Source organism: Notamacropus eugenii, chromosome 4 (genome assembly GCF_028372415.1).
Source record: "Notamacropus eugenii isolate mMacEug1 chromosome 4, mMacEug1.pri_v2, whole genome shotgun sequence".
Lineage (NCBI taxonomy): Eukaryota > Metazoa > Chordata > Mammalia > Diprotodontia > Macropodidae > Notamacropus > Notamacropus eugenii.
This window is the reverse complement of record NC_092875.1, coordinates 423,461,837-423,474,569: the sequence shown is the minus strand read 5'-3', so window position 1 is coordinate 423,474,569 and position 12,733 is coordinate 423,461,837. Positions and strand designations below refer to the sequence as shown.

The 12,733-nt window shown below is 32.3% G+C and overlaps 1 protein-coding gene across 3 annotated transcripts in view; it reads right to left on the bottom strand.

Moving 5' to 3' along the window:
• Nucleotides 1-12,733, bottom strand: part of NUP155 (nucleoporin 155) — a 50,387-nt gene that overhangs the window by 28,155 nt on the left and 9,499 nt on the right. For all 3 annotated transcript variants that reach the window (XM_072605786.1, XM_072605787.1, XM_072605788.1), the window contains 8 exons: nt 9,535-9,640; nt 8,740-8,813; nt 8,336-8,427; nt 5,517-5,614; nt 4,554-4,706; nt 3,473-3,573; nt 1,544-1,714; nt 807-917 (listed from right to left, as the gene is read on the bottom strand). In XM_072605786.1, the coding sequence (XP_072461887.1) occupies nt 807-917; nt 1,544-1,714; nt 3,473-3,573; nt 4,554-4,706; nt 5,517-5,614; nt 8,336-8,427; nt 8,740-8,813; nt 9,535-9,640 (906 nt within the window). The remainder of the gene's footprint in view (nt 1-806; nt 918-1,543; nt 1,715-3,472; nt 3,574-4,553; nt 4,707-5,516; nt 5,615-8,335; nt 8,428-8,739; nt 8,814-9,534; nt 9,641-12,733) is intronic.

The window sequence follows — 12,733 nt, the reverse complement described above, 5'->3', positions numbered from 1 at the left end:
AAATATATTTTAATCCTTTTATGCTAAAAAAAAAATCTGACAATACTGCCAATTTCAAAAATATATCCTGTAATATTACAGTATACACTTCTTACCTTATCAATAGTATTAATTCTAGTTTAATCCAAATTTCTTCATTTATGGACATCCCCTACTTAATATCCTACTTCTCAGAAAAGAGTAATGTGTTGTGTCATAAAAGCCTCCTTAGTATTTAACCTTAACAATCATTTTGGTTTATTCTGAGTTACAGTTGTTGTTTTTTAAAGCAATTGATAGCTTTCCCATTGTGGGTTATTTTTTTCCCCCAGTGATAGGAAAAAATATATTCTGTGTTTTGTAAAGAAAATTCAAATTAATGAAACAGAAAAAGTTGTATTTGCCATTTAAAATAACAGTAGGACCCTAGTTTGCTATAACATGGGTTAAAGTACATTCATTAAACATACCCACAGGAAATACCAGAACAGACCACAATAAAGAGCCTAAAATACAGTTCTGTTCCCAGACATCAGTATAGAAAGACAAAATTGGAGCTACTAAAGAAATAAAAACAAATACAAAAAGATTAAAGAATGACACTGGTTGACTTTGTCACTCTTCAACATCATAGCAATCCTCAATTTTCAAACAACAGAAGTTTAAATCAAAGAGGCTCACTTGGGCTTATTATTTAAGCTGAAATTTCATGGCATGTAATAAACATGAGGTACAAAACAACCACCTATTGGTTACCTGGATTATATGAAAAAAATTAAACACTCTACTACATCTGGACAAGAATATGTAGGGTTACAAGAATTCACCTGATGTAATTTGAAGAATCTTTCAATATCTTCTCCATCTCCCCCCAAATTACTAACAAGGAGATGCCTCAGTTGATCCACAGGTCTAAGTTTGTGAAACATAAGGCTCCCCTAAGGAAAAAAATGAAGAAACTGATGAACAAAAGTATCACAACTGCAGAGTAACAAATGATAACAAGTGACAAGTCAAATACTTTGCTCTTACCAAGACAAAGATGTAAATGATAAAGAACTCAACATCCTTGTAAAAAACAAGACAAAAAAACCAAATATCCCCAGAGAAGTCATTAGTGCTTCAATATCAAACACAGTACTTGATCCATAGAACCATACAATACGTTTCAAAAGAAAACGCTGCTAAAAATGCTAATGATAATATGGATCATTTTTTTTTTTTACTAGCTGCTCTTAGAAATCAAGCCCAGATGGCATGGGATTTTACATTGTTTCAAAATACTGAACAATGGCAAATAAAGCACATTACTTCAGGAAACTGTTATTCTTCTAAGATCCACAGTTCTCAGATTATTTTATCTACATATGAAGTGTAAGTCCATTAAGTTATATAAAAATTATAATAGTCCAACAAGACTTCATTAGAACAGTTATTTATGACTATCACAAGATAATGGTATTGTGCTAAATGAGAATAGATTAAAGCCTATTGTTTCACAGAGCTATTAACCACTATTTCCTTTTCCCTTAACTCTATTTTAATATGAAATGTATACATTTACCTGAGCAGAAAGCAGGACAAATTTCTTTGGGGGTAGCATGTGTTGCTGTACAACAACTGGTGAATCTGTTACTGGAATATGGTCCTTATTTAAAGGTGTTATTATTTTATCAATTTTTAACTCATCTATTGCAGAGAGAGCCCAAGAATGACCATCAACACGTGTTGTCATCTATTTATTTAAAAAGAAAATCATTTTCACAAGTCACTAACTGTAGGTAAGAACTCTTAGGAAAATTACTTTACTATTCTATGAAGAGAAAGATAATTCAAAAAACACACGTTAGACATTAATATTCAATTCTGATTTTTATGATTTTCACTTCTTTTCCCCACTCATACATATTCCTTGTGATCAAAAAGACAAAGGCAGTAGCATTTTTGACCTTCAAAATCACATTTTGAGACATGACTTATGACATGCTTACAATGGGCTCATACTATATATTCTTAACCCAAAGTATATCTTACTTCTAGATAATGGTCAATTAATTTAACATTTGTATTTTGCTAATGTGCAAATTACTGTTTCCAAATTACCACCAAATAGTTACTAACTGATATAATAATTTTCTCCATTTCTTCTTTCTCCTCCAAGAAACAACCATAAAAGCACATATTTCTATTTCTAAGGCCTCCACCTTACATTGGGCTCTGACCACTATTTTCTTAGACTATTGTAATGGTTGCCCTGCCTGGGGTCCCACTCCACTCCATGTAATTCTCTACAGAATGGCTAAAGTAAAGATCTGAACAAGTCACTCTCCAGAGGTTCCCCACAGTAAAGAGGATCAAATATAATTTCTTTTTAACTTTTAATGTTCTTTATGGCCATGCTCCAACCAACTTTCCTAGCTTCATAGTGCATCATAGCTGCATAGTGCATAGAACATATTTCATATAAATGATGTGATTCATGCAAACTGGTCTTCTCAGTTCGTTACCTGACCTTCCACCAAACCCTCAGTTAGTGTGTCCCTACACAGGATGTCACCAAAATCTAGAAAGTGCTCCCTCTACACCCTGGCCTCTCCCTTTGAAACAAAGCTTAAGCACTACCTTCTCAATGAATGCAGCCCTTCTCAATCCATTCCAAAGGCTAATACCCTTGCTCCCCATCTACCTTGCATTTATATTTACTCTATACACTTGAATTTGTTGGCTTCCTTAATAGAATGTAATCTTCTTGAAAGAGGATGTTTCATTTGACTTTCTGTCATCAGTGTCATCAGCATGTAGTAGCTGCTTAACCAATACTTGCTGACTAATGGGATCCTAGATTGAGGACTGGAAGAGGACTCCAAAAATCTTCTAATATGAAACACTAATACCACAGATAAGGAAAGTAAGGCCCAGAGTAGTTACGTAGATTAGCTTATGTCCAAATCCAGTAGTGTCTTTTTGTTCAGAACTGTAACAACTACAGCTTTCTCACGACGATGCACTGTCTTTCAATTCTCTGAACTCCAAAATGTAGGCAAGACATTCTAGGTAATACCAAAACAATTTAAACCACAGAAATCGCCTCATGAAGAAAAGACTGACCAGATAACAGTGAGTCTCCACAGAAGTGAAAAAAGAAAATTCATTAAGAAACCAAAGTACCAAAGGAAGAAATAAATCTAGGATTAAATGCAGGTTCTTTTGACATAGTGTCATATACACTACATGAAACTTTTAAAAACTCAAATGATGTGAAACTCACTGCAAACACAGCACTGATGATTTGAAAAGAACAAACTATAACAGTAAATAAAAATTGTTCTCTTACATTTAATTTTCAAATATAATTTTATATTAGATAATTAGAAGAAAATAACCAAAACTAAATCACAATTTTCCCTCTTCCTTACAGGAATGTATTTACATGTTTAAATATTTGGATTTAAAATGTGAGTTAAAATCTTCCAAAATACTCAGAATGATTTACCTGGGTTTCCATCATTGGCTTTTGGAATGGAAAGGTGTCATGATTGACACACCACAAAATATCATTATCTTCATTTTCTGAAGCTGCCATCAATAGAACACCTAAAATGCACAAAAGTGACATAAATGTGACTATATGCACTAAGTCAAACTAATTAATGTAAAATCCAAACAATAATTGGTTTGCTTCAAGTTTACTTCAGATTGTCTTAAGGGAAAAATGTGTTTAAAAGAATAGTTACTGCATTTTTTGTTCAATATTCAGCATTACATAAAGTGTTAGCCTTAAGATAGTGGAAATATACAAACTGAAAGTACATAGTAAATTCTACGTTATCTGTGTGCTTGAAGTACAAATGTTTTTAAAAATAAGATAAGAAATTAAACCTGTTTTTTGGCTTTAGAAAATGGTCAAAGAGATTCTCAGTCAAGTACTTCTCTGTATTTAACCCCCTCTCCTCCTTAGCTGACTTTATTGTCAGTGGTTTAATACTCATGGCATTAGTGGATGAATCACTGATATCCCTGAAAGCAAATAATTTATCCATGCATCATTAAGAAATTTTACCAAGTTAATAGGAAAAAATTGGAAGCTGACTTGATAAAACACAAAGTAATGCGAATAACATTTATTCACAAAACATTTTTCATGTTAAAAAAATTAAGTGAATTTGGAGTGTAAACTCAAAGTGAGGGATTTTACTTTTCATCTTTTAAAGAAAAAGTTGCTACAGAAATGCTAAATATCTTTGTCAAATACACCAAAGAGTATAGTAAAACAGGTATAAGTAATTTTAACAACATTCATGGCATAATTTAAGTAAAACAAAACTCATTTTCAATAGATAATGTTTGAGCTTTTAGAATGATTTAGAATAATTAGCATCATCAAGTAACAAAATGTAAAACAGAAATGCGCACCTATGAATTCTCCTTAAGAAAGTAATAAATTGACTGTGTATTCAATAACCATATAAAAGTGCATAATGTGGGACAACTGAAATAATTGATAAAGATGGAATTTTCTGTCTTGAAATTCATACTATGAAAAAATAGAACCAAAAGCATATTCTAGCACTTACCTTTGCTATAAAGAGCTCTATGCACCTTTGACGGTTTTTCCACAGTTGAAGAAGCTGAGAATCCAGGAGGTAAGCGGACATGAACTAGTACCAGTGTACTGGGCCTTGCAAATGGCTGTCTAAATGGGCATGTACTGAAATACAATCTTACACCTACGCACATGGAAAATAAGAAAATCAGTCACTGATAATTAAGGAACTAAAATGCTAGATAGTGGCACACATTCATGATCAAAAGTTTTAGTAAGAAACAAAGGACTCTGCTAAACTCATAAAGTCTTCAAATTCACTTGAATTGTCCCATAGGAATCCTTAATTGAGTTCAATAAATTGCGGCTATCACAATCAAATAATAAGTTTTAATTGGTAGTGAAACACTTTTTCAACTTGAGATTAACTACTGTAGAGATTTCTAAACCATGACAGAGTTGGGGGAATCCAGCGTCTAGCTCTGGCTTAGCAACTAATGAATCACAACATCTTGTGGAACTTACTTAAGCTTTCCCAGTTCTGGGCCTCCTGCCCTTGACTCTTAGAACCCCTGGTTTCCAAAGCTTGACTCAACACCCCAAGAACGAGGTCTTTACAGCTCCCCACAGCTGCCATCACCTCCCCCACCCTGAGCAACTTGGTACTTTATGTGTGAGTTTACAATGTTACAACGCACTGTCTACTCTGACACAAGGACTTTGAGAGCAGTTTCATTTTTGTCTTTGTATTCCCAACGCCTGGCACACAGGAAACATTTAGTAATTTTGTTGCTTGATTGATTTCCTCATTCACTCAAAATAAACTTTAAAAAACAAAGTTCTATTTGATTTGCACCTTCTTTTATTGTCTTTGTTCAAATGAGGAACTTGGGTCATTTCTAGCTCTACAGTGCGCTGTGGTTTTATGTTACATAATGAGCATGACAAGTAGAAAATAAATGTCTTATCTCTTCATCTGATGACTTAAACATACCTGCATGTGTGATTGCCAGTAACTGACAGTCTATGGATTCTGAATTTTCAATCACTGCTATTTGGACAATTGGCTTAAAAACAGATCGATCTATGGTCCTAAAAACAAAAGAAAAAAAATCTAAATTTAAAAAAAATCTCATGTTGTCAGGAAATATGCAGTAAGTTATAATAGGGAAGTCTTTTTTACAATAAACATTTTTACACAGCTCAACATATCCCAACCAAACTTGAGATTAATTTAAATAGTCAAGAGCAAACATAAAAATAATAATAATGTTCTCATTAGAAAGAAGATGTTCCATGGTTTCTCCCATTCATTTTCATTCTTCTATGCAACATGATTAATGTGAAAATGTGTTTACTAAGAATGTATGTGTAGAACCCATATAAGAATGCATGCCATCTTGGGGAAGGAGAGGAGTGGGAGAAAATCTAAGACTGACGGAAGTGATTGGAGAAAAATGAAAACAAATTTTTTTAAAAAAGGATGTTCACTTATACCACTTTTATTTAACACAGTATTGAAAATTCCAGCAATTGCAGCAAAATAGGAAAAAAGACATTGTAGGAATTAACACTGGAAATGAATAGCTGAAAATACCATTTTATGTAGATGACTTAATGGTATAACCAGAAAATATACTGTCTTGACCAAAAAATTACTTTATCAAGGTCACAGGATATAAAATTAATCCATAAATATCATTTACATTCTTATTTAAAGAGAGACCCAAAAAAATGTTATAAAAAAGAAACCCTACAAGCAGTAAGAGCAAAAAACAATGTTTACATAATTAACCCAAACTGAGATGCACATATGATCTGTGTATCTCGTGGATAACTGAGGTGGGATAAGAAATTTTAGCATATGTTAATGGGGGGAAAAAGCTGGATTTGATTATTAGTACATATAAGAATGTTAACTGTAAACAATAATTATATCCCCCTCATTATCATATACAGAAAATTACTATAACTTAGAATAGGAATTCTGGGAAGGTAGGCTTTTTTTATCTTTTAAATTTTAAGGAAAAACTGCTGTGGGAATGTGAAATTTATCTTTAAAATATACTAGAAAATACAGTAAACTACGAATCTAACAACACAAATAGTAAAACTAACTAAAATTAACAAAATAATGTTAGATCTAAACAAATGAAAGAATATCTAATCCTCAGGAGTGAGTTAATACAGCCAAAGATGACAATATTCCCAAAATTAATTTAAATATTTCATGAATACTAACGAAAATGCAGAAAGGTTTTTTCATAGAGTCAAATAAAATTATAATGAAATTTAAATGAAAATGATATATGAAGTAGAATACCAAAGGGTATGCTGAAATGAGAAAAAAGGTTGATAAAAGATTATTTGCACTTTAAGACTTTGAAACATAATGCAAAGTTATTATTACCAAAACTATCTGGTAATTGGCCTATAACCCACTAGATCAAAGGAAGAGATTATGAGATACCAGACATCCAATCATATACACACATACAAAAGATTACTAGCTGATAAACTCACAGAATGGTTTTTGTTAAAGCTATTATTAAATTAATTTGTATGAGAAAACTTAATAATTTAGAGGGTAAATGGTTTAGGTCAACATTATGCACGAGTGAGTTATATACTTCAATAAATTCCAGTTGATCACAAATTCAAACAAAAAAAATTTTTTTTAAAAGGATAGAAGAAAATACAGTAATGCATTTATCACAATTGGGGAGGACAAATGACTCGCCTACAGTCATACAATGTGTCAGAGGTAGGAATTAAACAAAAGTCTTCCTAGCTTGATTTCAAGGCTAGAGTTCTATCTAATATACTATGCTGACTCTCTAAAGTGTTTGATTTACATTAAATAGTCAACTTCTGTACCACAATTTTAAAGAAGTAAAATTACAGGGAGAATATATATGGGAAAAATGGGAATGGGAAAATTATTGGTGGCAATTATAGGAAAAAATATTTATGACAAATAAAAATAACATATAAAGAACTTGCTAAGAGGAATAGTTGAATGTGAACAAAGTTAATTCCTACTGCATGACAAAAAGTCAAAGGAAATGAAAAGATTTTCCAAAGAAGAACAAATTGTTAACTTTTTCAAAAAATGACTGTTTAACCACTATTGAGAGATGTAAATGAATACAACACAGAGGAAAAACTTTTGTATTAAAATAGCAAAAATAATTAAGAGCAATAAAAATACAATGCTTGGCTGGGTTGCTGAGAAAAAGCAATACTCTTTCCCTATTGGTAGAATCACAAACTAGTAGAATCTTTTTAGAAAGCAATTTGGAAAAAAGATATAAATAAATGAGCAAATAAATGATCAAATCCTTTGACCTAATAATGTCATTATTGGAAATCTGTCCTAAGAATGGTATCAAGATAAAAAGAAAATGTATCACTATACAGAGATTATCTTCTTAAAAAACTAAACAAACAACAAACCATGGGGTAATGCAGGAAAGAACAAGGAGGCAAATTCATAAAACACAACTGTGTGCACTGCCATGGTCAAGGCTCATTATTTGTATTACAATCTTTATTACTGACTGAATAGTACATAAAACCTTGCTTTTTCATGGGACTGCTTGAATTTTATAAGTCTTCTATTTTAGAGGAGAGACTCCGGCTTAGTTGATCTTTTCAAACGCTGGAATATGTAGTCAACATTCTTTGGGATTTTAGCATAATCCCAATTTTAATTCATGAATGTTTAAAATATAGAGACATTACTCAATCTCATTTATTAGTGTTAAAAAATGAAAGGGATATGAAATACTTAATATTACTTTTTTCAATTACCTTGCAATGTTTCCAGCAGCAGAAACAATAGCATTCTGAGAAACAGAAGCAACTCTGGATATTCCTTTTCCATCGTGGCCCAAATCATAAACCTGTAATTAAATAATTATGTTCAAATAATTCCCTCCTTCCAAAGAAAAAGAAAAAAAGGCACACAAAAGCATGCATATGTATTTCTTCAAATTTTTTTCTAAGCTTATTCTAATCTATTTTTCATGCAAAAAAGAAGGACAAAGTTGGTAGCTACATTAAAGGAAGTTTAGGAAACAGTTTGGGAATCTTTTAAAAAAGAAACAACAGCTCTAAAAATTCATGAATATCCTAATGAGGATTCAATCATTTCTACAAGAAGAAGAATTTTTCTTTTATTTTCTCTTAAATGTCAGACAACTATTTTTAGTTACCTGTATCACACCTCTTTCTGAGCGAGTGTATAAAATATTCCTGGAATTGTCGATTGCAATCTGTACAATGGCATCTAAGTTTGAGAGAAAATTAAAAAAAAAAAATTGAACACAATATTTAAAACGAGGTAAGTTTGCTGTACCAAACCATTATACCTCAGAGCCTTCTTCCCAATACTGTCTAGCAAAGATTCCAAGCTCTTTAAAGGAGAGTTTTGCCAAGGAGGGTTTTTGATGAGGTGTAAACTGATGAAATAGATGGAAAATGTTTGGAAAAAATTTAAAGCCCCACATAAACAGAATGTACTGTGTGGACTGAGTTTGAGGTGACTTGTATTTTTCCTTTTTATCCATTTCTTTTCTATGAAGACAGCCAAAAATGTCCATAAATATACTGACTTACTTCACAGAAATGAGTCTCATTTACTTATAACATGTAGTTATCCCATATTTTATGAAAAATACACTTCGAAACCAATTTCCTCCTGACAAGTCTTTCTAACTAATATAAAACAGAAATTCAATTTTTCACCTGTATTCACAAGTATTTATTTAAATTAGTTTATAGTTTATTCTTTTAGTAATTTCTTCTGGCCTTTCCACACAATTTTGAGCGTCTCTAGACACAATACTCACAATATCTCCGTGCAAAGAATCTCCATAATACTAGCAGCCATGTTAGTAAAATCAATGCAAAATAATAGTTTTTCCTACAAGGATGAGGATTAGCCAATAAAACATTAATTTACTATTTAAAGTATAGCTGTAAAATATCTGACTTTAATATTTTCTTACCATCTTCTGAGAATGTGAATTGCAGCAAAGATGGAATAAGGAAAGAAAGTGAACTCTTTGAGTGGTTTATCTTTCGGCACCTCTGGCTAAACCAGCCGGCTTCTGCCTGGAGGAATATAATAAAGTATAATTCTATGTTATGTCCCTCATAATAATTATTGAATCTTAATTGTATATCTGTTGCACAAAATGCCAATGATTATAAAGGACTGTTAAAAACTAAAGGTGTAGGATACGTCATTAAAACTTAGCCAAAGAACAGTCTTTTGCCCACATGTGTTATCTTTATTTTTCCCCTTGAAGAGTTGGTAATGGAAGTGCTTTATACTGGTAAACTAATTCTTTTATTTTCTTGAAAATTCTTAACCAAGTAGTAAAGAAAAGGATATACCTATTTAAGAAAAAAACACCACCACAATTCTAAGAGGTTTATGGATCCTTGGCTACCTCCATTTCACATAACTACCTTTTAAAAAGACTCAGTCATAGCAGTGGCAGCAAACCTCCCCAGAAGTCTGTGCATTTGGAAATGAAGGTGGAGAAATTTGTTGTTTTAAGAAATGTAGGGAACAAGGTACACATTCACTATTGATGGAATAAGAGGGGCATAAGAGCAGAAAAAGAAGGAAAGACATGCACACAGAAAACTATAAGTAAAATAAATACAAGGCCATTTGATGGGGAAATACTAACAATTGAGGGTGGAGATCAGAAAAGGCCTTAGATATTCAACAATTCTTGAAAACAATTTAGGATTACTGAAAAAAAACTTTAAAATTCTTTGTAATTCTTAGCATTGTGATTTTCTGATTCAGTAATACTGTTGCTGACTTTATACCTGAAGGAAGTTATTATTACTTCTGGAAAATAAGCTAAAAACAATAATCACTTAATATGTATAAAAGGCAGAGTTCTTTCAAAGAGGAATATTGTGGGAAAAGTCACATACATGTACTATACTTTAAAAAATTTTAGTCAGTCAATATTACTGAGGATATGCTGGATATTATAAAAAGGGGTAACAAGTCTGATTCATGTGTTTATGATTACTTTCCATAACTTCCCAGTGTGATTTTCTGGGGGGAAATCATGCAAAGTAGTATAAAACACCCTAGACAGAATTAGGAGATACAAGTTCTACTTAGCCCACCACCTATAGGATCATTCTCTGTGTATCCATTTCCTCCTCTGTAAAATAAAACACCTTTCAGATACACAGTTAGCAGAAGAATTCTTAAGCATTAAAGAGACAGAAGAGATCTTAAAAGATGAAAGAGACAATTTAAATGACAAAATCAAAAGCTTTTGATAGACAAGATCACTTCAGCTAGTATGAGAAGCTGTCAAATGAGTAAAAGTTATCTGGCATCAAATATCTCTAATAAAAGTTTGGTATTCAAAATACATAACAAGTTGATACAATTACATAAGGCCAACAACTACCCTTCAATAAGCAATAAGGATATAAGCCACAAAAAGAAAGGCAACAATTTTGGAGAAGTTGTGCAAGATCAGTCCGCCTGCTATTCACTGTTGGTTGAGCTGTGAATTAGAACCACCACTCTGGAAAGCAATTTGGAACTATGTTAATAAAGTGGCTAAAATGTTCATACTTTTTGACCTAGAAATTCCACCAACAGGAATATATACCAAGAAGATCACTGATAAAAAAGTTCCAGGGCAGTTAGGTGGTGCAGTAGATAGAGTCCTGGAGTCCAAAGGATCTGAATTCAAATACAGCCTCAGACACTTGACGTTACTAGCTGCGTATCATGGGTAAGTCACTTAACCCTGATTGCCTTGATTAAAAAAAAAGTTCCACATGCACTGAACTATAACTACTTTTTATGATAGCAAATAACTGAATACAAAGTCCATACTCCGTTGGAGTATCACTGAATAAACCGTGGATCATAAACGTGATGGCATTATTGTATTGTAAAACAAAAATAATTAATACAAAAAAAGCATGAAAAGACTTATATGAAATGAAACAAAGTAAAGTAAGCAGATCCAAGGAAACAATGTATACAGTGATTATAATCATGTAAATGGAAAGAACCACCAGCACACACACAAAAAATGTTGCAAAATTACAAAGACTTTTAAACTCCAAAGAAGAGATAAGCAGATGACCACCCCTCCCCCTACATACACATTCCTTTCGTAGATTTGGGAGATGAGGGGGTAAGTGTTCACAAGTTTGGAACTCTGCATATACTGCTGTAAGAATTTTGCAAAGTACTGATGTTTCCCTGATCTTTTTCTTCTTTAAAAAAAATTTATGCTACAAGGGATGGTCTTGTGGGGGAGAGGGTAGGAGAAGAAGAAACTTAGATGATATAAAAACAAATGATATCCAAAAAATGCAGTTTAAAAAAACACAAATTATAAACTACAATTATGGGGAAATGCTTCAAATCACTAATAAAAGAAAAGCAAACCAAAACAACTCTGAAATTATACCCAAATTAGCAAAGATAAGAAAAGACAGAAATCATTAATGTCATTAATGCAATTAAATCATTAATTGGATGGGCTTTGGAAAGAAAGGCACACTAAAAGCCTAGTGATGAAGCTGTGAATTGGTATCGTTAACCATGCTGGAAATAACTTGATGTCACTAAGCTGTTTATATTCTCCACTCTGATGGGCATACACTAATGGAAAGTCATAGGTAAGAAATGTCCTATATATAACTGCAAAATCATAGCAGAACTTTTTAACAATAGCAAAAAATTAGAAACATAGTAAGTTCCCACTAAATTGGGGAACAGCTGAACAACTGTAGTATTTCAGAATGACTGTGACATAAAAAAATAAGTATAAGAAATTCAGAAAAACATGAGAAAACATATGAATTGAGAGAGTAAAAAAAAGTAGAACCATGAAACTACATATGACCATAACATGTAAATAAAAACACTAAGAGGCAGAATGATTCAGATCATCCCCAGAGGGCAGATGTGAAATATTTCCCTCTGCTTGGTAGTTAGAGGACAGAATGCTGCATACTTCTTTCAAGTTGTTCTGCTCAATTGTTTTTCTGTTACAAGAAAGGGCTCAATGGTGATGGGGATATACTGGGAAATTACTATGCTCTAAAAAACAACTGCCATCAGTAAAACCTTTTAAAAAAAATAAAATGAGGGGGGTGGGCCAGATAAACTCTAAGTTCCTCTTAACTCAAACATTTTGT